We start from the raw sequence: 25,904 nt of genomic DNA on the forward strand, positions 1-25,904 counted from the left end.
TTGTAGGCAAGTAGAGAAAAGGCTGGAGTCCTCGGGCCTAAGCAGGAAAAAAAAAGATTTTAAAAGTGGCTTTTCCACCCACACACCCCCAAAAAGAGTTTGGACAATTTGGCTTCCTGGCCAGCTACCACCGGAGAGGCCACTTGCCAGCAACCCAGAAGTGTTCTTGTCCTGGCCTCCACCAATCCCAGCGAAGGAGGAAGCCCTTGGTTGCCAGGTAACCGTGTGCCCTACCTGGCAGTTATGCCCCAAGGTTGAGCCCCATGGCGGGGCCGCCTTACTCCCTTGTCTCACTGGCCGAGGGTGGAGCTTTTGTTTGTAGAGTTTTATTTTATTTTTTCAGTTCATATTTTATTTTGCTTCTAGGAGAGAGAAATCCCCTCCTTTAAAAGAGGGAAAACGTTTAAAACTGACTTTGTGCAAGTTAAACAGCGCCAGGCTCGCCTGCCTGCTCCGGCCTCACAGGACTTCCTTTCCCTGCCTATGTGAAACCCAGATGCCCAGCCTTCCCACAAGGAGAGAAACCTCTTCGCGGTCCCCAGCCTTGGGACTTGGGGGCCCAGGAGAATTTTCTGGACCCTTTCACACCAGTGAGTGCTAAAGGCAAGGATTCTAGGGGGAAAACAAACAAACACCTTCCCGGAGACACGGGCTTAAAGCCTGAAGTTATTTTTCAAGATGACCAAAGTGTCGGACACCAAAAAGTTACAGAGCGTCCCCAGCAAGAGGGCCTTATGGCTCAACTCCACCTCAGATCAACCGACCCAGGTGACCCAGGTAAGCGATACACCGCCTGCTAAACAAGAGAAATGGGTTAGGTTCCGGGCCGCCTGTGAGAGGGAAAGGGATGAGGGGCCTAGGTATAATTAAATCGTCCAGACATCCCTGCTGCTCTCGATGCCTGGCTTCTCAGAGAATGAAACCACGAGTCCGGACCTGGTGTGAGCTGGGCCTATTCCATTAGGCAGTAATTTCAGAATGATGGGCTAAATCGACAGAGACACTGTAGAATGTTAGGGGGAAATCAAGATGGATTGTAGGCTGGTATCAGAGAGCTCAGTCCCAGAGCGCCACTGGGCTCTGGAGACAGGCCCTTCTCCTTATTGCTTTGCAGAGAGACCAGTTGCAGGGTATCACACTTTCGGGGTGGGGGTGGGAGCTGGGGTTGCAGGTTGAGCTGGCTGTTTGCTCGCCGTGTGCCATCGGGCAAGTTTCTCAGCATCTCTGAAACTTTTTTTCCCTTTCTTTCTTTCTCTTTCTTTCTTTCTTCCTGATGAGACTGGGAATGTCAGCTGGGCCAAAATAGCACAGAGTAAAAGAAATCAAATACAGACACTGTCGAAGTGTATATATACATAAATGTACGTGGGAGATGTAGCTGCGTCATTGGTGCTGACTCGTGTCAAGGGTTTCTGGATGCAAATGTCGCAACTGGGTAGATGATGATTTAAGTACGTTTAACTTGGATGTCTTTGAAGTCTCTGATGGTTAGCCAAGGGAGGGAGGGTAGGGATGGTGGGGATGCCCACCCACCCTGCTGCACCCACAGGGATTCGGTAAAGCTCGTGGAGAAGCCATAAAACTCTCCAGTTTATACATGGTCTAGAATGTTCCAAGGCAGCTGTGCTTCTGCTTTTTAAGATTTTGTTGAGTTTATGCTATGTGTTTGCATCTTTTGCCTGCGTGCATAGATGTGCACAGTGCGTCCCTGACACCTGTGGAGGGCGCTGGATCCCCTGGAACTGGAGTTAAGGATGCTTGTGAGCTGCTGTGTGTGCGTGCGTGCATACGTACGTACGTACATACATACAGGGACTCGAACCCTGGTCCCCTTTAAGAATAGCAAGTGCCCTTAACCACTGAGCCATCTCTGCAGCCCCAAGGCTGTTGCTACTCTTGAAATAGTAATGCGTATTCGTTCACCCCTCCTTGCCCGGCCCACTGGGGATGATCCCTTGACAGGATTCAGCCCTGTGCCTCGCCTGCCATTTCTAAATGCCTCACAGAGGAGTGTGTTTGGTCCAGAGCATCTCCCTCCGGAACCTAACATCCTGGCAGAGCAGAAAGTGAAGGAGAGTGAGGCTCGAGTTGAGTGCTAAGGAAGAAGGTTGGAAGTGCACACCAGGCAAACTCCCACAAACTCTTCTCTGACTGTAGGAAGTGGGTTTTTGAGAACGTGAGTGCACAGTCCGGAGCAGTTTCCAAAGGTAAATCGCTTTAGCCTTTCTGAAGAGAGCCTCACTGTGCTTAGAGGCCCGATTGGACATCACGCCCCCACACATTCTGGGGAGCCCCCTCCTAACTCAGTCATACAAATAATGAGTGGATTCTCCAGTAATCCGAGTGGCTTTCAGCCGCCTCCTAAGGGTGGCCTTAGGCAATTCCGTTCATGCCCATGCCGTACTTTGCAATTTTGTGAGATACATGCACCGCTTTTAAATTTGTGTTTATCATCATCATCATCATCATCATCATCATGGTACCCAGCCTGTGGCAAGACATGTGCCCACAGTACCCACGGTCTGGGGAAATCCTCTCCTTCCGCCTGGGCACAGGCTCTGGGAGCAGAGCTGCAAGCTCCCCTTTTATCTGCTGAGCCATCCCACCAATCCCCATTTCCTTAGGGAAAAAATAGAACCTACGAAGCTTCTCTTTCATGATGCAGCTTCTGTTTCATGATGGGTTGTGTTGTGTGCGCTCCACTATAAAAGCTGGGTGTGGTGGCGCACGCCTTTAATCCTAGCACTCGGGAGGCAGAGGCAAGCGGATTGCTGTGAGTTTGAGGCCAGCCTGATGTATAAAGTGAGTCCAGGACGGCCAAGGCTACACAGAAAAACCCTGTCTCAAAAAAAAAAAAAAAAAGCAAACGAACAAACAAACAAAAAACAAAAGCAAGCTCCACCAGTTAATGAGGTGATAGGTCTGGCCCTGCTCTCTCTGAGACATGAAAATGTAGAATACAATGAGCCTCTTACTGTAGATGAAGTTTGGGTGAGAAGCCCCAACCACCTTTATAATGCTGCTTTTAGGAACAGACGGGTTCGAGAGGTAACATTCAGACTGACACACCGAACATCAGCAGCCATGACAGGGGTGGTTGATCTCATTAGTGACTGGAGGATTATGGGCGTATCCCTGGGTACGCTGCCCTCCACCCACCCACCCCTGCCGCCACACCACACGAAGAGCCCTAAGGTCTGGTTCTCTCCTGAGAATTGAGCAGGCAGGCCTTGAGGGAAGGGGAGGCAGGGCCAGGCAGGACTTGTGATACTGAACAGATCTGAGCCCCAACGTTCCTGACAAGAAGGAATCTGCCCAGAGCCCCAGCTCACCCTCCACCCAGGGTGCCTGGCATCCAAGAGGGTGAGGCAAGGCATCTTAGAAAGATCCTCTCCTGGCAGAGGAACCGCGGCTAGCAGGGCAGCAGGCTACAGTGTGGCTCTGCTCCCTCGGCAGGCAGAAGGAATGGTGGCCGGGAGAGAGAAAGGGCAGATGAGCGAGGCAGGTGATCCCCTGGCCTCTAATCAAGGACGCCACACCTCCTGCACAGAATCACTGATTACCCTGAAAGGGGAGTAAATTATCAGATGACGGCTTGTGATTTAATGCTGGGGGAGTGGGGGGAGGTAAGCGGCCAGACCCCTGTGCGCCAGGCAAGACCTAGTCCAGGAAAATAGCAGGGAGCCATTTCTCTCTCCAAGGGAATCTATGGCAACTACAGAGGGCATTGCAATTCACAGGCTTGAGTCTTTTCTTTTCTTTTTCTTTCTTTCTCCCTCCCTCTATTCTTTCTTTCCTTTTCCCTTCTTTTCTTTTTCCCTCCCTTCCTTTCTTTCTTTCTTTCTTTCTTTCTTTCTTTCTTTCTTTCTTTCTTCATGGCCTACTGCTCTGAGCCGGTTTTGCTCGCCATGGGGAAGCTTCGCTGTGTCTAATTGCAGACCCTGTCACAGCCACTCCTCTCCGTGATCTATTGGGAGGCAGGAAGGAGCGGGTCCATTGCCTCCTGATGCAGGAAGAGTGATGGGCACGCGCTGGACAGAATGAGGCAGCTCTTTGTCCATCTGCAAAGAAGCAGCTGCGCAGTATGAGCAGGGGCTGCGAGAGGAGGGGAGAGGCGGGGCACAAAGTCTCCCTCCTGCTGCACACAAACTGTAGAGATCCAGGAAGAGCTCCGCCTTTATCCTAGTCCGCCTTTGGTCCTGTCCAGGGTGACAGTCTGTGAACTGGGTTGAATGGCATCGGCATCGGGGGTCCATGGGGTGGACGTTTTAAAGGGCTAAATGAAATGGTACGTGAGAGGCGCTTGTGTTCCCCCTCTCCCCCTGGCTGGCCACGACAGCCGCCACCACCCCGAAGCTACACTGAGCAGCAGTGTGAGCTCTAGAAGAGGCTGGGAGCTCACGGGAGAGTGGGCCCCATCATGAGCAGAGCCAGATGCCAGCTTGGGAAGAGGCAAAATGGTTGGGCCCATTTTTAGACCTGCATGAGAGGAAAGCCCCCTTTCAGGAGTTCACCCCGGTGGCAGAAATCCCCAAGCCAGTGTGAACCTTTAGGTTGTAGAGAAAGGAGCAGCCGTGCAGAAGGCTCAGGCCCATATTTCCAGCTACTTGGAAGCTGCAGCTGGCGAGATCATGAATTTGAGACCAGCCTGGGCCACATAACCAGACTCTGCCTCAAAATAATCATTTTAATTAATTAGTTAATTAGAAAGAGGGTGCCCATGAGTGTAGTTCAGGTCCCTTGGACTTAACTCTTGGTCTAGTCCCATCACTCACACTGAAATCCCAAGGAGAGCCAGAAGTTACTGAGAAAAATAAAAGGAAAACACTATGTATTGATTAGGACCACTGCAGGCTCTGAGCGCAAAAACAAACCAACAATCCAGTGACACGAACATGAATTTGTTTCTCTTGCGGTAAGAAGTCTGGACGTGGGCAGTTTCTGTATTGATTCAAATACTCTGGAATGCCGGGACCTCTTCTCATGGTTACGAAACAGCTGCCCCCAACTTTAGGTCTCACAGCCAAGAGCCCTGTGTGCCCCTTTGATGAAACAAGCCAAAGAGCTCTCCCCAGCTTACCTCCTCCCGTGGCTCACTTGCTGGGATAGGGTTGCCATTTTTTTTTTCTCCTTCCGTGTAAGAGCGACCGGGAAGCTTTCTCTAACCCTGATGCAGGAGGCAGGGCAAGAGGCAGATGGCTGTGTTGGAGATGGCATTGGGCTGAAAGATCAGTGGTGACTGATACAAATGAGCTCATAAAACCTCCACCACCGGGAGCCCTGAGACTCACGCTGACAGATGGATCTCACAAATAAAGGCATCCCTGACCCAGGTCCCCAGCTATCAGCCTCCCTAATGCTGTGACCCCTTGACAGCGTCATCCCTCACGTCGTGGTGACCCCAACCATAAAATTATTTTCATCACTACTCATATTGTAATTCTGCTACTGCTACGAACATTTTTGAAGACAGGCTTGCCAACGGGGTCCCAACCCACAGGCTGAGAAACAATGCCCCAGCCCCACCCAACAGCCACATTCCCCGACAGTGCTACCTTAGGAACCCCATCCAAGGGCCCAGGGTGATCTTTAGTCTTCATTATTGCCGACTTGCCCGTATTTAGAATCGCCCAGGAGACCGAGGCACACCACTACAGATGTGAGCGCGTCTCTCGGGGGTGGGCAGAGTTGGGGAAGACCCACCCTGAATGGATAGCGCAAACCTCAGAGGAAAGGGCAAAAGCCACCCGAGTGTAAAATCCTGCTTCTCTCTGCTTCTTGGCTGCTATGGTGTGACCCGAGCGCACACCGCGCCAAGCCGAATCCCTCAGAATGTGAGCCACAAAAAGGCTTTCCTCTTCAGTCATTGCCATTAGACACTGCAGGCACGGTGACAGAATAAAAACCAAAGGCTAGTGCACAGGGCAAGGTTAGAGGCTCCCTGTCGGAGCAGCCACCCACAGAGCTGATACAGAAGGCTAAGCGTGTACGGAGCATGACGAACGCTGGGTATCACCGGTGACCTTGTTCCAGGGGCTGGGGAATAAGTAAGTACCCGCACAGCACAAGCACAAGCAGGGATGCAGGGCTGTGGGGCGTGCAGGCACTGTTTAGCCAGGCCATGGCACAGAGGGAGGTCACTGCCGCCTTGGCCTCCTTCCTACATGTACCCATCCTCCAGCCCTGAGCCGTTGTCTCTGAATCCAAACATTTCATGAATCTGTATGGGCTTTGGCAGCAAGGGGGCACTTACGTCAAATACGACAGAAGCCAATTAAACCTTTCCCAGGCAGAACAAACCAACATATTTTTTTTCTCTCCCTCAGAGATCTTTCTGACAGCTAAATTCAAAACTATAATCGGCAGTGATGGGATACCGTCTATCATGAGACGGTGGCGGTTTCCCATTCTGGGTTCCTGTTTTCCAACTCTGCCGAGGACACCTTTTGGGGCTCAGTTCAGATCTCAAGCATCCCTGCTCAGACTGGAATGTATGCAGCCAGTAGTTTATGTAATAACTTGAAAGTCAGGCGCATCTGGTGATTTGTGCTGGCAGGCAGGGGGTGGCCTGGGGTTTCTCAGAAGACTGTGGGGCTGGCATGGTTTGTGGGGTGAGAGCGAGGCGTTTCTATGCTCTATCTCAGTGACAGGAAGGGCAGCAGCCTGCCCCACTGTAGGCTGGGACATTGTCAGGGTCATCTTCTGAGGTTACACCGGACACCTACCTACCCTGTGACAGATGTTTGAAGGGCACCAGCATGAGCCAAACCCAGGAGATTTATCCCAAGGATCCCACAGTCCTGTTGAAGAGAATACTCACAGATGACTATTGATTTATTGATCTAAGGGGCTAATGCTACCAGGACCCTGCTCACAACCCAAACCCTCAACTACATGCATCCCTTACATGAAGTGACACCAAATCTGCACACTTCCAAAGGACTTTATGAATACCAAATGCAATGCAAACTCTGTGGGCACCATTGCCGTACCGTACTGTTTAGGGAACAGTTACATTGTCAGTAGAAATGGAAGTGTTTTGAAAGGTCTGACCCTCTCTGGTTGGTGGAACGCATGGATGCAGAAGCTGTAGCCACTGAGAATGGGATAAAAAGATGCATGTGGCCTGATTTTTTTTTCCTTATTTAATTTTTGAGATTACAATTACAGCATTTCTCCCTTCTCTTCCCTTTCCTTTTTCCTCATATAGCAAGCAACTCCTCCCCACTCTCCTGCAAATCCATGGCCTCTATTTTTTAACTAATTGTCATTGCATGCATATATGTATGCGTATAGTTACATATGTGCTCCTAACTATAGCCTCTTCAGCTCCCACAATGCTACCTCTATGTATGTTTTTGGGGCTGATAAGTTTGGCACTGGACACTGGTGTGGCCTCCCTGGGGAAGACCACCTCTCCCACTCCCTTCCTCAGCCGCCTGAGGTCCTTTGTGTAGAGTTAAGGCCTCGTGGGCTTCTCTCCATCCAGTTGGTAGTGTCTGATGGATCCCTCGTTGTTCAGCTCACACCTGGGCAGCCGTCTTGATAATACCCAATGGGTGTAGCCCCCGACATTACTAGGAGCCGTGATCTCATGCCACACTCCCCGGTCCTCTGGCTCTGACGGCCTTTTTCTGCTCCTCCTCCTTCTGCAGTGACTGAGCTTCCTGTGCAGTGTTTTGTCGATGTATCCACTGGGACAGGACCCCACAACTCTGCGTTTTGATTGATTGTGATTTTCTGTAGCGGTCCCCATCTGTTGGAAAGAGATGTTTCCTTGATGAGGGATGAGGCCCACACTTACCTGTGGGTATAAAGACAGATGTTCACGGACTGTCGCTAGGGATTCTGCTGGGTTAGTAGGTTAGTGGTTGTAGATGTGTGCATCTACACCTCCAACAACCATGACTTCACCAGCACTGAGGAGTCAGCTAGGTTTCTAGTCTCCCTCTTATTGAGTGGGTCTTTAAGTCCAATTAAAGAGCTATTGGTTACTGCCAAGGTGTGTGCACCACTACTGCATCCACCCATGGTAGAATGTTTCACTGGTCTGCATCATAGCTGGGTAGCACTGTCGGTTGCCTCCCTCCTCCGGAAACTTGCATAGTGCCCTCTGGTACCATGAAAGTCCTCAGGGAGGAGGCTTCCATTGACCTGAAACTTGGACATTGGCTGGATACAGAGTTGGGAGGCATAAGACACTGGGTCAAAGCCAACACTATTGTCCTTATTCGTAGGAGCTGAATAGGGGAATCGGTCACTGCTATGTTTAAGGAACAAGTTCCTTCAAGGCCCCCTGCCTCTTGGGTTGCTCCTCTACAGAAGTGGCTCTCCTCCTCATCTTCCTAAGGCTTCTGGACTCTCTTCCTCCCTCTATAATGTGTGTACGAATACATGTATACACTGCCTCCAGAGAACCCCACCACCAACAAGTTCTACCTCAAAGGGTTGTCAAGTTAGGTGAGATTTGACCCCACAAACCTTCACCAAGGTCTTCAGTGACTGCAAGAGTCTAATGTTCTCCTTCTTTCCAAGATCAGAGTCGAGGGCAGTCTCTCGGACTTAGCACTGTTAGTTCTTGGGACCAGTTGGACCAACCTGTAGGCTGCACTGTAGGCTGCACTGTCGGCTGCTGAGCAGCAACCCCCATCTCTTCTCAGTAGATGCCAGTAGCAGCAACCGTGTATGTTTAAGTGTTGCGTAGTGTCCTAAGGAGGCAGAGTCACCCCTGGTTAAGCTGCACCAGCAGAAGGTCCCTAAAGCCCTAAGAATCCTTCTGTAGTCCAGTATCCATTGGGTAGACAGGCCTTCCCCATCTGAATGAATGACACCATCATGTGCCAACCTTGGGTCTCGGAACTCTCCCTCTTGGACACACACACACACACACACACACACACACACACACACACACACACACACACCCAGGCTGCAATCATCGGCCCAAAGGAGGTGCTGTGTAGACACTGCCTTCTATCCAGTTCCTGCCTAGTAGAACCATCTCCTGTCTGGACAGTTCTGCCAACCCCTTCCCTTCACTCTTTGCCCTCCATGTGGCCTCCTTCCAACCTATTTTCCTTCAATGAGTGCATGATACTGTTCTTCCGCCAATGAAAACAGTATGAGTGAGCTACGGAGAGGGCTTGCTATGCAAGAATAAAGACCAGAGTTCTAATCCCCACAAAGCTTGCAGCTCAGTGCACATCAGTAATTCAAGTGATCCTGCAACAAGGTGGGAGGCAGAGGCGGGAAATCCCTGTAAATTCACAGGCCAGCTGGCCAGGGAAACACAGTGATAAACAACTAGGAGACCCTGCACACATGTGATGAAAGGCAAGAACCAGCTGGCCTCTGACCTCCACATGTGCACACATGCATACATTCATATACATATACACGCACACATACATACACACATACGTATACACACACATATATAAACATACACACAGACATATACACATACACACACGGCACTGCATACACATACATACACATACACACATACATACACACATACATGCAGTGTGTACACATACACATATAAACACACACATACAAACACAACTACACATATACATACACAACCATAGACACAGACAGACAGGCAGACACACACACACACACACACACACACACACACACACACACACTCCAGGATGAGGGCTTATAGCTTCAGTGAGGTTTAGAAGGTATTGTACATACCACCGAGTTTAGCCAAGCCTTGTTTCTCTTCCCTGTGATTTTTAAATATGCCACTCCCTCCATCTTTTTAATCCTCCCAAACCAGGTCACAGGCTTCTGTTTACTGGTTTTCCTGACTTGACACCCTCTTTCTTGGCAAAATGACAACTTCTCAAAGGCAAGAGGCGGGTCAACTTTGACCGTCACTCTATTCCCAGCATCCAGCAGGACCTGCCCCACGCTTGACACACAGCTAAGCTTTGATTGAGGCAGGTGACTCTCGGGGACCTTCTTGGTTCCTGGACAGAATTAAAACCATCGTATCAGCTCTGCCTGGGATAGGAGCCAGGGGTCTAGATGGGACACAGGAAGGAAACAGCTCAGAATTAATCTCAACTCTGTCAACAGGAACAACAAAGCCCATGGTTTTCCCTGTCAGGGTGTTCCCAGAGGTACAAATGGTGGCAGAGCAGGCCCCGCCCTTTGCCTGGACCTGAAGTCCTGGCTCCCAGCTCTCTTGCTTGCCTGTCTGGGTGACTTAGGGGGACCCCTGTGACCTCCCTGGTTCCTTCATGGAACATGACCTTCTACTTACAGATCACAGCAGGTGATCTGCGTGCGTGATTGACACAAACTCCGCAGTCCTGTGGAGCAGAGAGATCATAATCTGTATGCAGGGGCACCGAGGAACCGGAGCCTTAGAGCAGGCATCTGATCAGGTAGGCCAGGTGTATTAGCTGCTCTTTCTGATGCTTCGACCTAAATACGCAGACAAAAACAGCTTACAGAAGGAGTAGTCATTTCAGCTCACGCTTACAGGGGCGGGTGGTGATGGTAGAGAGAAGTTATAATGCCTGGAGCTTGAGGTGGCTGGTCACACTGGACCCCCAACCAGAAAGCAAAAGTGATACATTCTGGGGCTCCCCTCACCTTCTCCCTTCTTATCAGCCCAGGACCCCAGCCCTGGAAGTGGCGCACCGCTCACGTTCACCGTGAGTCTCCCTGCCTCCTAGATAGCCCTTCACAGATGTGCCCAGAGGTGCGCCTCCTAGGTAATCCTCCTCTGTTCTGCCACATCGACAGTATTCCTCATCACATGGATAGGCGGGTGGTGGAGTTGAGGTTTTAATCCCAAACCAAGTAACTTCAGAGAGCCTGTGCTGTTAAAAGGAGCCTCGTGGGCTGCGGTGACACCGAGCCAGGAGGCAAGCACCTCTCCAGGAGAGGCATCTGTTGGAGCAAGTTTTTAAGGAGTATATTCAAAAAGTCTCTGACAGTAAAAGGAGAATGCCAGTTTTTAGCTTTAGGCAACACGCATGAGAATCTGACTGCGCCCGTGACCACGGGCAGGGACATTTGCATTTTCTTGAGATCTTGCTAAAATATTCTGTCGGGCTCTTCTGGCACAGAGCGGAGCTAAAGATGGGGGAGGGAACAAGAGAAGCTGCAGTGAGCATGGCTCAGACTTGGCTTCCCAAACAGAGCCCTTTCAACGGAAGGCACAGGCGATGCCTAATTAAAGCCACGGTTCTAAGAAAGGCGTGCTTTGATTCCGGGATTCCAGGTCAATACACTGCCAAGGCCTCCTAGCTAAAGGGGAGGAGACAGTGGGCCTAGCTAAGGAGAACTAGGGCTGGGGGCAGGGGGCACCGGGCAGGGGTGCTGATTACTTAAGCAGCTTAATTGGGTTGGATAATTTAGGTCTATGCAGGTAAATGAATTCCTTCTGAATCTAAGCTCTGACCTATAGAATTTTTTGTTTGTTTTTAAAAATGAAACAAACCAACAAAAACAAAACCACTCTGCATTGTAAATTTGATCATTTTGGCTTAGAAAACAGACTGTTCAAAAAGTGTCCGTGCATAGTATAGAAGCCCGTGAGTCTGTTTGGGGAACCAAGGGCAGTTCCTTGGTTCCTGCACACTCATCCTCGGGCAGTTGTCAGCTCCACCCGAGCAGGGACACACAATGTCTCATCCCCCTGTATCCCAGCCTCCACAGAGAGATGCCCAGGGATTGACAGGCCTCTCTAGTGGACCGGAACCAACAGACTGGGTGCATACACTAAGACTGATTGGTTGGTTTTTTTATATGCATCTGTGCCTGTGTATTTATGTGCACCGTATGTACGCAGGCGCCCCTAGAGACCAGAAGAGGGCATTGAATCCCCTGGAAATGGGAGTTACAGGCAGCTGTGAGCTGCCTAGCATGGGTACTGAGAACTGGACCCAGGTCCTCTGCAAGAACAGTAAGCACCCATCACAGCTGAATCATCTCTATAAAAAGGGGGATTTATTTGAGCAGCTTTCCCAGAACAGGATGCGGAGAGCCCGGAACGGCTACGTGCGCAGGAGAGAAGCAAAAACCCATTTCAGTTCCACGCATAGAGCTGGGCACCTCAACAGCCCCAGTCTGTCTGAGAGGGTCCAGAGCCCCCCTTCAGGGGGTGGGGAGTGGTAAAGCTGCCCCTGGCATCCCTTTCCGTGTTAAAAGGCCAAAGAAGCTGAAGTGTGACGGTAGCCAAGGAAACAGAGGCCCTCTCACTCAGGAAGAGGCAAAGGCAGCTGAGGGGTACTGATTTTTCCTTGGACCTCTTTTCTTTTGGGGGGCTGGGGGTGCTGGAGCTGACACCCAGGGCCTCATTCACACACTACCCTATCTGTAACCCGGCCCCAGGCCTTCATTATAGTTTAGACCGCTCCCTGTGGAGTGAGCTCTCCCCCTCCTCACTCGCCCCTCTCTGGAAACACCCTCAACAGAACCCCCAGAGGTGTGTCCGCCTCCCAGACAAGATTAAGCATCGCCACCTGAGTCTTACCAGCCCAGTAATCACGGGCTGGCTACTTAATCCCTGTGCCTCGGTTTCCTTCTCTCGCCCGTGGAAGCAATATCAGTTCCCACTTGGCTGGGTTGTTGGAAGGGCTGATGATGTAATGCTCAGAAATGTCCCAGATGAATAGGAGGTTCTCACCTGGGGGTAATCATCTCTCTCTCTCTCTCCTGCTGCATAGGGATCGACGCCCTCGGGCCCCAAATAACGAGAATTAAAACGCTTAAATGCTGCTGACATTTCCAGATATGACAGCACTCCGGCTGTTTATTTTATATGTATTCAGGGGAAGGCACCTAAAGGGTAGTGCAGCCATGATGTCTCCTTCCCAAGAGCCCTTGAAGCAAATGCCCAAAAGGCAATTACTGCACAATTGTCACCTACGTTGCCTTGCTTATTAGCGGATCTTGTCGGCTGCTAATCAAGACGCTCTCAGATATTTTTAGAGCTTTTTAAAGGCGGCGTCTCGAGGCTGGGGTGGGGGCGCGGAGGAATTTGAGAGAACATCAACCTGGCCTCCTCTTGGTGAGATGGAAAGATGGTGGGAGTTGTGGGGGGCAGTCCACAGGGCCTGTGGGAGCAGAAACAGGCAGCCGTGATTCTTCCTTATGTTTTAAAGTTGTATTAGCATATGTTGAGTATACATAATAGTGGGCTTCGTTATGACTTACTCATACATATGCCTAATATGTTTCAGCCATACTCACCCTTGCTGCTCTCTCTTGTTGGACCCCTTCCCTCTTGTCAAACACCCCAACACCACCACCACCCCCCCCCCCGCTTCTACATTCACGTAGTAGGATGTGTGTATGCACCCCAGTGAGCTGTGCATGACTGCCCCAGGCCTGAGCCCATCAGCTCCCTGGGAAGGGGAGACGGCCATGGTGTCCCACCCCACTGGGAGGACATATATAGTTGCTCATCGATGCGGGTGGCATTTCCTTCAGTGCTGTAGCCTTCGGTAAGGCCCGCATTCCTGCAGAGAAGCTCTGGGCCATAAGAGAAGCAAGCTGGCTCACATTCACTGACACACTGCTGAAAAGACATGCCACTCTCTGACCCAACAGCACCCACTCCGAATGCTCTCTGGCTTGCCTCTCTCGCCTAGGCTTTCCAGAAGGTGTTGGAAGACCAGCCCACCAGTCCCCAGTTGCAAGGTCCCCCTGGATGGTCACAGTCTAGCATCACAGAAGCTGGTGTGGAGGCAATCAGTTACCTCACAAGTCTGTCCGTCCCTCCCTCCCTCCCTCCCTCTCTCCTTCCCTCCCTCCCTCCCCTCATTCTGCGTATCTTCTCACAGTGGTCAAGGCCCACGGACACATTCTTCTGTAGTGACCATGGACAGTCCCACTCCCGTGAAGTGGTCAGTCTCTCTTGTGCTTGCGTCTGCCGCCTGTGACACCTGAAACTTAAGTCTCCCCAGAGCCTGTCCTTTATCTTCCTGTGTGCCAAGGCATCACAGCATACCCCATGATTAACAGACACTACCTCCAGGCCTCAGGAGGAAGGCAGTGTCACTTCCATTTTGCAGACAGGAAAGCTATCCCAGAGAAAAAAAGGGGGGGGGGACTTGAATGGAGGTTGTGGTGCTTTGGATAAGAATGTTGCAAACCCCCCCCCCCCCGTAAGCTCATATATTTGGGTGCTTAGTCATCAGGGAGTGGCACTGCTTGAGAAGGATTAAGAGGCGTGGCCTTGTTGGACAAAGTGTGTCACTATGGCATGGGCTTTGAAGTTTCAAAAATTCAAGCCAGGCCCAGTGGCTCTCTCTTCCTTCTGCCTGTGGGTCCCACTGTAGAACTCTCCGCTACTTCTCCCACACCATGTCTGCCTGTGCGCTGCTCTGCTCCCAGCCACGACAATGAACTAAACCTCCAAAACTGTAAGAAAGCCACAATTAAATGCTTCTTTTTATAAGAGTTGTATGGGGGCGTAGTGGCTCACACCTTTAATCCCAGCACTGGGGAGGCAGAGGCAGCCAGGTTGCTGTGAGTTCGAGGCCAGCCTGGTCTACAAAGCAACTCCGGGACAGCTAAGGATACACAGAGAAACGCTGTCTTGAAAAACCTTAAAAAAAAAAAAAAGAGTTGTACGGCCCTGGTGTTTCTTCACAGCAATAAAATACTAAGACAGACGTTCACTGCTCAGGGATATTGACCCTGAAAACCAGGACTGTCTGCCCGCAAAGGTCCACATGCCCACCCCACAGCCCACAGATGCTCAGGGCCACCGATCCTCTCTGGGAAGGAGGCTTGGCTTCATTTTGTTGAGTTTCTCCAAATTCAGTTTCCGACTTTGCTCACCCAGCCTGGGTCATCATCCTGAGTACTGGCAGGCCTGTGCTGAGAGAACCCACCCCGTCCACAGAATGCTCACCGCAGGCGGCCAGGCCACGGCTGCCCACAGACTGGCCTCTTCCTTCCTTGCTGGGTCTTCATCTGGCCCTTGCTGCTTGTGGATGATAGGAGCCTCTTGTGGGGATTAAAGGGCCTGAGTTTAATCCACAGTAGGGGTCTGGCTGGAGAAGAGGGGGTGCCCAGCTGAGGTCAAGTGCTGTCTGAGCAGCCACCCGGAGCTGGAGGAAGGAGAAAATGCCACTTCTCAGAAAGCAAAAAAGCGGTGTTTATTTCCCAAGAGTGTGAGAAACATGTCTTAAATCAATCTTAAATCTCAATATCTGTCTCACTTTCTCTCTCTGTCTCTGTCTCTGTCTCTGTCTCTCTCTCTCTCTCTCCCTCTCCCTCCCATCACCCTCCCTCTCCCCTTCTTCCTCTGACAGTACACTAATTATCCCTTTCCTTTTTTTAGCTTAATTCAGTTAATTAATGAGTTCAACAATTTCATGTGTTTAAAAAGAGGAAAGCCAGAGTCAAGCTAGCCATTTGGGCAAAGGAACCAGCGTTTCAGACCAACTGCTAAGCAGTCCCCACCCCTGTCTCTCAGATACGTGAATGTCCTTTCATCCGCCCAGGATCGTGATGGGCATCTGTCTGTAACCGTGCACCTTGGGTAAATAGATCATTAGGCAAGATTGATAACAGAGCATCGGAGACCATGAGGGCATCTCAGCGGCGAAGACAGGCCTACGAGCCCTGTGGTCTCAGGAGGAGCCTGGCCACCAGGTTTCTTGGCATCTGTGACCTTTGCTGAAGGTTTTGCCTTTTTGCTTTTACAAAGGAGAAGAAGGAGGTGTTCGTTCCCAGCTCCACACAGGGCGCAGGGCTTCCCAAAGCACTGCCCGCTGACGCTGACGAGTGAGGGTCTGTTTTGATAGAAGGAACTCAGTTACAGGCATTAAAGTAGCCCCAGCAATGTTGCTGCAGATAATTTCTTCATCTTAGACAGCCTGGTTCCCAGCAAAGCATGTCACTGAGTTTGGGTGTGGGGAGTAGGTGCTACAGGGCCCAGTGGGTTCAAGCAGAATTGGGGTGGGGCTCAAGCTCACCGAGGGGGCCTCTGTGCTTTTCCTCGAGATCAGGAAGTTCTTAAGGACTGGCTCTGTGCTCGGCTAGAGGCAGAATGGAAGCCAACAGAGACCAAGAGAGAGAATCCCCTCATGGCTTACGAAAAGCAGGATGGTTATTCTAAGCTGACCAGTTGATCGGTGCCCCAGTTCTGCCAAGCGCTGACATTGGATACAGCCAAAATCCCTGACAGAATCAGCTTCAGGGGAGGGAGACATTTCTGCTCATGGTTTCAGAGAGCTTTTTGTCCACCACAGCGGAGAAGGCAAGGCGGAAAGACAAGTCAGACGGTGCCCTCAGAACTGGGTCTGTGTAACTGCCTCTGCCCACCCCCAGTGCAACTCTTGTCACCAGCCAGGCCCCACAGCCGAAAGGCTACAGTGTCCTTAAGGTGGATTTACCAGCTGAAGGTCAAGCATTCCAGACAGGAGCTGAGCCAGTGGGAGACAGTTCAGTCCCAACCCTAACAGAGAGCCGCCAAGCCATCATAGGGCATCTGCCGCACTTCCTGTCTAATACTGAAGGATGTATGGATGTGTGTTTGCACACCAGGAGTCCAGCCCGTGCCATCTCCTGGATGAATAAATCATCTCTTAGAATATCTGCATCCTTATCTGAAAAGAAAGGGGGGGTCTAGAATTAGTCCCTCCCTGAGGTAGCCTTGGGTAACCAGAATATTCTCGCCCCTCTGAAGATCCAGGGTGGGTATCCAGACTAAGTGTTGGTACTTTTATGTGCTCTGAGCTCCTAATCGCTTTTGTCTAGGTCCAGAAGCAAGGTAGATCAGCAAGTTGTTTTCTTTCTTTCATTTTCTCTCCTGAGACAGGGTCTCTCTGTATAGCCCTGGCTGTCCTGGAATTCACCACGTAGACCAGGCTGTCCTCACACTCACAGAGATCCACCGGCCTCTGCCTCTCAAGTGCTAGGATTACAGGCATGCCTGCGCCATGGCGGTCTCTGCTGCCACTGCCACCAGTACAAGTTCCCCTGAAGAAGCTGTCTCTGACTCTCTCAGCATCTCCTCTCTCTCCAACCTTTTGGGGCTCTACAGTCGTGGCCCTCACCTTGCCTTCCTGTTATAACCACCCCACACTGCCTGTTATAACCACCCTACTCTGCCTGTTATAACCACCCTACTCTGCCTGTTATAACCATCCCACTCTGCCTGTTATAACCACTCCACTCTGCCTGTTATAACCACCCCACTCTGCCTATTATAACCACCCCACACTGCCTGTTCTAATCACCCCACTCTGCCTGTTATAACCACCCCACACTGCCTGTTATAACCACCCCACACTGCCTGTTATGACCACCCCACACTGCCTGTTCTAATCACCCCACCCTGCCTGTTATAACCACATCCCCTGGAGTAGAGCTTGCCATAAATGATCATCCATCCCACAGCCATCTCCTGGATACTCACTGTATCACTTACTTTCACGCTGTTGTAATCAAACCTCCAACAGAAAAAGCTTATGGCAGGAAAGGTTTGCCTGGGCTCCTGGTTTCTGAGAGGGCTTTGTGATCACTGCAGAAGGCAGGATGGTACAGCCCCACCTGTGGTGAGGGGACCACCAGGGAGAGACGCGTCACATCATGGTGGACCAGAAAGAGCAATAGGACTAGCACTGGGTGAGGGCGCCTCCCGAGGTCCCACCCCTCCTGCCCTGCTTCTCCTGGTGAGGCCCTGTCTCTGAAAAGTCCCAAAGCCTCCCCAGACAGGAGCCTCAGTCAGGGAGCAAACATTCAAAGAGCAGCCCTGTCGGACATTTCATTTTCAGACCACACCTACGCCAGTCACTGTGCTGGTAAAGCTCCAAGGAAGAGACACCGTGAATGTTGGATGAATAAATAAGTCCATTTATTCCTGCCTTCCAAGCAACCTAGATTGTTCTAGAATATCTAAGAGATCCATTCACTTTGGCCATGCCCTCCCAGCCACAGGAGATGAAACCACTTTGAACAGGGTAAGCGCACCAGAAGTCAAGGTCTCCTTAGACGCGTCTCTCTCGCCACCTTATTCGACCCCTGCGTGGCTGTTTGCTTTGTTTTGTTCCGTTTCTTTCAGAGTCATATCAGTGTGCAGACTCGTTTCACTTATAATCTCATGTGTAGAATCTTCCGAATGCTAGATTTCATTTTTGAGACCCTGGCTGTGTGAACTCATGTCACACTCCCACCGGTTTTTAAACTGTTTCCCTTACAGGTCTAGGACAGGATGTTCCCAGAATGCTTGTTTTTCTCAGGATGAAGCCCAGGTGCAGCATCCAGGGTCAGCACCGTGACCTCTCTCCCATAACCTGTCCTCCTGACTCCTCTTGCTCTATCCATTATCCACGTTATTCCTGAGTCTGTCCAGAGACCAGGTTTCTCCAGAAATGCAAACGTGAGAGATCTCCCATGCTTCAGGCTGGGTTAACACTCTCCACTGCCATACCTCACGTCAGGGACCGCCCTGCAATTTCTTGCACTTGCCTATGTGTTCTGGAGTCTTCTCCCTTGTAGATTTTCGACAAGTCACCTCATTTTCCTCCAGACGCTTTCTTAAATTACAATGATTTTATTGAAGTAAATACCATGTAGGTAGATGAAGGGGACACAGAGAAATGTCCACTTTTAGAAAAAAAAATTACAGTGAACATGCAAAACCAAGATACAGAGCATTGCCTGAGCCCCCAGAACTCTCCCAAACTCCCTGAGGCCCGAACCTCCCTCCCCTCAGTCCGAGTGGCTGCCCCCCCCCCATCCCTGTTGCCCGACTGTGAACTTGTGTACGGAGCCATCCTGTGTGCATTCCATTTGTGTAACACTGTCGATGGGGCTCGTTGAGGGAACTCTGGGTGTGACGGTCCTTGCGCCTTGCTGTGGTTGCTCTTTGGCTTTTGACTACGAGAAAGAATGGAACACACCACTGTTTGTTCATACGTTCCCCTGTTCAGGGACTTTGGCCTTGTGGGTTTTACGTGGAGAAGAAAGGATGGTGAAGCATTCTCACACACACACACAACATCACCACCAACAACAACAACCTGCTAAGAATGATTTTGCATTTTGTTTCTCAGAAGATACACCTGTGTTCACCTCTGGTAGGTGTTGCTAGTCGTTAACAGTGGCCATACCACAGATGCTGACCACTAGCTCTGTTGGCGGCTGTGGCAAAGTACCCTCAGGAACAACTGGGTGGGGAAGGACCTATTGTACCGTGCAGCCTCAGAGCACGGAAGGAGCTGTAGCATCCGCAGAGGCAGGAACAGCACCGTGACAGCAGGAGTCGGGGATGCTTACTCATGACGGCCAGCCAACCACGAAGCAGAGAGGTCATCCAGAACCGTGACGGGCTGGAACCCACCAGCCCATCTCTGTTAACCAGGCCCCGTGTCCCATAACTGCAGTGTTGAGAAAGTCCCCTGCTTGTTTGCCAGTCTGAGGATGCTTTTCCTCAGTTGACAGCCATAAGCGGCATTTTCACTGTACTGTGTGAGTCTTGCCGTACGATGTTTCTTTGTGTTTCTTTAAAGGTACCATTCTGTCGCCTTATGCATTTTATAGTTCCTAAATACTCATCGTTCTGGAATGTTCTTTCCAGCAACTTTGAAATTGTAGTCTTTGCTATTTCTTTCTCCCCCCCCCTGTCTTAACAAGGAAAACAAGAACCCCCACCCCCTACCCCCAACACCCCTACCTCCTCAGAAGCCAACAGCGCTTAACTGCCAGGGATGTCACAGGAGTGAGCTTCCTCTCTCCCGGATCCCCCAATTGTTCTTATCTGTTGCTTTATTAATCATTTTTATCTGGGGGAGGGGTGGAGTATGCACGCTCATGTATGTATGTTTGTGTGCATAGGTGCAGATGCATGTGTGGAGGCCAGAGGTCGGCATCAGGTAGCTTCCTCTATTACTTTACACCCTTATTATTATTTTTTTTTTTAGTGTGGAAGGGGGCAGAGACAGAGTTTCCCATTTGACTCTAAGCTCCCCAGATTGGTGAGACACAGGCTGACCAGCAAGCCCCCTGACTGTCCCATCTCCGCCCCATCTCTCTGAGGTTACCAGGCTTGTACTGTCGTGCCCAGCCTTTGCATGTGTGCTGGGGGCCCGAACTCAGATCCTCACTCTGTGTAGCGGGGGCACTTTCCCCACTGGGCCATCTCCCCATGCCCAGTCCACACATCTGTGACCATCTTTTTGAACTGTAACTCCCACACACTGCACATCCATGCACTACGATACCCACACCTGGGTTCTGCAGCTTCATGAGGTTTGGCAAACACGTGTGCCTGTGTAATTGCCACCCAACCCAGTGCAGAATGCCTGTAAGCCTCCAGGTTGCTGCCCTCGCCTGACCCCAGCCAAACACCATCCTGTATGGTCATAGGCTCTTCTGGTGATGTGATCGTCATGGTACACGCTTTTCTGTGGCAGCGTCTCTCATCCCACATGCGTCAGAATGTGCCCTCCCCCCCCCCCTCTCTCTCTCTCAATTGTACTTAGTGTTGTGAATGTACCAGGCTTTCTCCGTTTGCCTGTTGACTGGATTTCAGTCTCTCCTTGTATCCTTCCTTTTTAAAATCCAAAAACACTCAGAGGCATTTGCTGGTACATCTTACACGGGACGGGACGCTCACACCGGGTGAGCAGAGTATGGTCTCAGCCCTGATAGAAGCCAGAAGCCCAGAGGCGGAGACGCAGGACGAGTATGGCAGGAAGAGCAGGCACGGCTGGCACAGGAGCAAACAGCGGAAGAGTGACTCCAGCCAGGGATTCGGGAAGGGCTCTGGAAGAGGATCACATGGCAATCGGGGATGAGTGGGAGAGAATGAGGGGACGATTAGGGCAGGCCCCTGGGTGCACAGAAAGCTCATGGGAAACAGATGGAAGCTGACACTTCTCTGCGTGTCCACACAGGAGGCAGGCATTGTCACAAGCAGGTCTTCAAGCATATTATTTCATTTAGTCCTCAGAACGACTGTGAACATTAGACTAAGCTTCCTTTGATAATGGAGTAGTCAGACTCGGGAAGATGAGGCACACATGCCAGGTGATGCCACGGAGTATCAGGCATGCTCCAAACCCCAAGTCCCATGCTTTCTCTTCAATCCTGAGGACAATCCTGAATAAGCTGGTTGGGGCTGGGCCTGGGGCCGGCAGTGGCAGGAACATGGTAGCGTGGAGGCAGATTAACACACCCTGGTCTGTAATTTAAACCCACTGAATATATACAGACAGCATTTTCTGGATTCACCAGAAACAGCCAAGGAAACATCACAGCAGAACATCTTTCTCTCATCATGGGGAACAGAAATAAAGAGTCTCTTCGCTGCCCAGCGCTAGGCAGTCTGCACTCCACATCTGCAAATGTAGCATTTAGAAGGGTTGTAAATTTCGCTTTTTCCTCCCCCAAGGTCAAAGGCAAGGGATAAAAGAAAGTGGGATCAGAGGATTGAGGGAATCACTCTACTGGTAACAATCCTGAGCACCTGAGTTCGGATCTCTGCACAGGCTCAGATTCCCAGTGCTGGGGAGGCAGAAACAGGAAGATCCCAGGGGCTCCCTTGTTGGCCAATCTAACCATGTCAACCAGCTCTCTGGTCCCAGTCAGAAACCCTGTCTAAAAGACAAGGAAGATGGCTCTTGAGGAATGGAACCCAGGATTTTGTCTCTGGCCTACACACATGCACACCCCTGTGCTCATGCACGAACACATGTATGTGCATACACACACACACACACACACACACACACACACAATCTTTCTTGCTTACATACACATACATGCACACACACTCTCATACATACACACACACTCTCTCTCTCTCACACACACACACATACATACACACACACACACACACACACACACACACACACACACGCAGACAGGCACACACAGGTGACACCATGCAATATGCAGCTGGGATTCTGTTTTTTCACATCTTCCTGGGACCAGAAGCTGAGAGATGGAAGGAAGCAGCAGACCCCAACTCAACAGCCTCAAGACCCACTCTCACTGAGCCTCTTGCTGCAGTGAGGTTCTGAGTACTAAAGGTGCCACAGCCTCCAGGAGCATCTCCACCCCCATCAGTGTCCTAGTGTGCTTTTTCCTGCTGTCATGGACACTGACCAAACGTAGCCTGGGGAGGAAAGGGTTTATCCCCATCACTGAGGGAGGTGAAGACTGGCGCTCAAGGTAGAAGCAGGAACTGAAATGAGATGGAGGAACCCTGCTTTTGCTAGCTTGCTCTCCATCATCCAGCTTTCATATATACCTCAGGACCACCCGCCTAGGGATGGCGCCACCCACGGTGGGCTGGACCCTCACACATCAGTCATTAATCAAGAAAGTCATCCCAGCCCTCAGGCTGCAGGCCAGCCTATGGAGGCAGTCCTCTTCCCAGGTGGCTCCAGTTTCTGTCAAGTTGATATAAAAAACAACCAGCTAGGGACCTATATTCAAGCACAGGAGCCCAGCAGAGGGCTGTATTCACACTAAACTACAGCATGCATGTCAGCCTTCCAAACTCTGGGCCTGCAGCCATGAAAATGCACCTGAAATTGGCTCTGTCCTTCTTGGCTACTGAAGATGGTATCGGATGCCTTGACTTTGAACTCCAGCAGAGTCTGTGGAGCCCAGTGCCTCCTGCCCTTTTGCAGAACCAGGAAGCTTTTCACATAATTACCAGGAGTTTGTAAATGTCCAAACTTAGGTTTCCATGGAGACTCCTGCATGTAATGATCACAGCCCCAGGGAAAGCACAGGCTCCCCGCCATCTTACTTTTAATGCCCCAGATTTAATTGGCACTAATCGTGCCCGACGACCTGTGTTTCTCTAATCACTTATCAGCCACTTTCTCCTCCTCCTCCTCGCTCCCTCTTGTCCCAGAAGCAAAGGAAGAGAGTGGGGAAAGAGCAGCCCCATTTTTTTGGGAGAACCAGGTAATGGGACCAATGCAGTTTGCACACTAGGGTTGCTGGCCATCTGGCCCATGGAGGCTACAGAGCAGGGACACCACCACAGAGGAGACGCAGCCTGGCAGGTTGGCACAGCATGAAAGCTGTGAGCCTGGCCTTATATGGGGCACTCCTTGCCTAGGCTGAGGAGTGAGGGCTGAAGCCCGAGAAGTCACCATATTTGGAGAGAGAGGACTTGAGGTGGAGACTTTCAGAGAGATTTACAGTGCACAAAGGGCTGAATCTGTCTTCCGGTAAGTCCCCTGTCGCCTATAAAGGTGGAAATTGCAAGCAAAAGTTTGGCAGCTGGAGTAGGAAGCAGGAGACAGGAAGAAGCCTTCCAGTTCTGTTACACTGAAAACACACTCACACATACATGCTCTCTCACAATACATACTCACACACACTCTTCACATATATACGCTCTCTGCCTCACACACGCTTGCTCACACATGCTTTCTCTCACATACATACATAGACTCTTATGCACATGCTTACCACACATGCTTACACACACATGCACATACATGCTCACACACACTCTGCACGCGCGTACACACACACACACACACACACACACACACACACACACACACACACTGGTGTTTCTAAATGCTCATTGCGTTTCTTAAATCCACAGAGTAAGAGAGGCTCCGAGGCTGCAGGAACATAAAGTCAGACCAACCCTCCTTGCAAGCTGCCTCAAGCTCCCAGGAATCAACCTTGCTAGACAAAAGCCAGCATGTGTGGTGCTATGAACATGAGGGAGAAGCTGGAAAGCTAGGCCAGCAGCTAACAGCACTTGTTCCTGCAGAGGACCGGGTGGAGCTCCCAGTACCCACATGGCTGCTCCCAGTCATCTGCTGCAACTCCAGTTCTGGGGGCGTGATGCCCTCAGCTGACCTCCACGGGCACGAGGCACTCAGGTGGTACATGCGGTGCATACACGCACGTGACAGGCAGACACTCACATATATAAGACAGAACACAAACATCTAAAGTTTTTTTTTGAAGACCGTGGATGCATTTCTCACTCACTGAGCAACCACAGGCAGACTACTCTGCCTCCTTGAGCCTTTGCATTCCCATCCACACGCTGAGAACAGTAATAGTAATTATTACCTCATGGGTTTGTTATGGGGATAAATGGAGCAACCCCCGCCGGTGGTATCTATCACAGGGATTGATTAGTAATGTCTGCTACCTCTGGCTCCCAGTACAGTGATGGCACAGAGCAAGTGCTATTAAGTGGTTGTTGAATGAGTGTCATTGGGGGCGGGGCGGGGGAGTTCAGAGGCCTGTCAAGGCCATCAGGAAGTATGTGAGTTACCTAGAGCCCGGTTCCTAAATGAGCAAACTTCAGATTTAAATGTCTTTAAGACCCCAGCAGGAAACACTGTGAATGAACAAAGTCAGCTAGGGGACAAGGACACAAATGTCCTGTCAACCCCCAGGTCAGCCTTGAAGCCCAGTTGAAAAAAGTGGCCGCTTGACCCGTTTCAACCTGCCGGAACCTGTCGGATAGCTGATTCAGCCCCCACCACATCACCTTTGCTCTTGGATCGTCACAAATAATACAATCAATTTTTCAAGTTCAGTGCCTCTCCAAGCCATGGAATCCATAATGAGTTAAGGAAGCGTATCGAATAAAATCACCTCGCTGTTGTTAAGTTCTTGGCAAAGTCTTCCCGTGCCTGCGATACACTGGGTGTCTGGGACGGAGGCTCAGGTTGTCACAGTAATGAATTGCCATGCTCATTCAGGCTTAGGAGAGGGCACAAAACACCACTGTTTGCTTGAGAGCCAATGTACCTCACGATGTACCTCACAAAGGTGACACCCCGTACCTCATTTACAAGGCAATGATCCCCAAAGGCACGTCACAGTTGGGTGAGTTAGGAAGGGTCCCTCTTAAGGCTCCTTCAGACTCTGCTGGAGGGTCAGTGGGGGGTAGCCTGTACCCCTGGGCTGGCTCCTGCCTCTGCATCTGCAGCCTCCTGGGCTCATCCCCTGCATCTGCAGCCTCAGGCTTGAAGGGTGTAGTATGCAGACATCAGTAAGAACTGCAGCCTGTAAATGTCAGGGGCTTCAGTCAGAAGCACTCTTTCTCTCAAAGTCTGGTTTGGAACATGTAATTGGTTTCATTGCTGCGAGCCACGGAACCCTTCATTTGCAGCCACTGGACACACTGGCTTTTCCTACAAGATAGATGTGTTTTCTTAAGACGTGCGTCCTCATGCTTGTCCGTGGGCAGCCATTACAGTCAGCCAGATTCTTTCTATATGGGAATAAGATACTAAAGACAGTTCTTGCGTGCGCATGCACACACACACGCACGCACGCACGCACGCACGCACACACACACCATATGGGATATCTAGGTGGCCCCTGTGCCTGCTGGGTGGCTGGGGAGCTTTGAACGGTGGAAACCCTGAGCGTTTGCTTCCAGGCCCTACATCTTGAACTTTCCTTCCAGCCTGTCCCCAGGGCTAAGCTGGAGAAATGAGTCAATGGACAGTCAACAGGGGGGAGGGGCGGGATGGGGGGAGGGCGCTGCAGAACGTGGATGGGTGAAGGAAGGGGTAGATGGTAGAGGAGGGAGGGAGGAAGGGAAGAGTGGATGGAGGATGGTGGGAGAGAAGTAGGGAGGGTGAGTGAGTGGAGCACAGACAGACGGACAGACTTCTCATCTATGCGTCTTCTAAATCAGCTATAACGACTGCCCTTGCAGTCGGAGCTAATTAGAATCCCAGATGGACCAGGTTGTCAGTTCGTCCTTAGGCGGAGGATTTTCCCACCTGGATCCCAGAGTTGCTTCTAATTATTGTTTAGAGTCTGTAGGAGGAATAAAGCCCTCAGCATGTGCCCAGATTCCTGAGCAGCTGTGCGCTCCAGCCCCAGGGTTGTTCTTTCTTCAGGGAATACGTTTTCTGGAGAGAGAGAGAGGCCTTGGTGGCAGGAGTGTTGGTGCCTGC

The 25,904-nt window shown here is 50.9% G+C and overlaps 1 protein-coding gene across 2 annotated transcripts in view; it reads left to right on the top strand.

The window, feature by feature from the left end:
• Positions 1-204: 204 nt before the first annotated feature.
• Positions 205-25,904, top strand: part of CCDC60 (coiled-coil domain containing 60) — a 161,920-nt gene continuing 136,220 nt past the window's right edge. Inside the window, exon 1 of one of the 2 annotated variants that reach the window (XM_084762189.1) lies at positions 205-777. In XM_084762189.1, the coding sequence (XP_084618315.1) occupies positions 679-777 (99 nt within the window). In that variant the 5' untranslated portion in view covers positions 205-678. The remainder of the gene's footprint in view (positions 778-25,904) is intronic. The other variant, XM_084762188.1, reaches the window with a different exon arrangement.

Source organism: Acomys minous (genome assembly GCF_964271855.1).
Source record: "Acomys minous genome assembly, chromosome: 16".
Lineage (NCBI taxonomy): Eukaryota > Metazoa > Chordata > Mammalia > Rodentia > Muridae > Acomys > Acomys minous.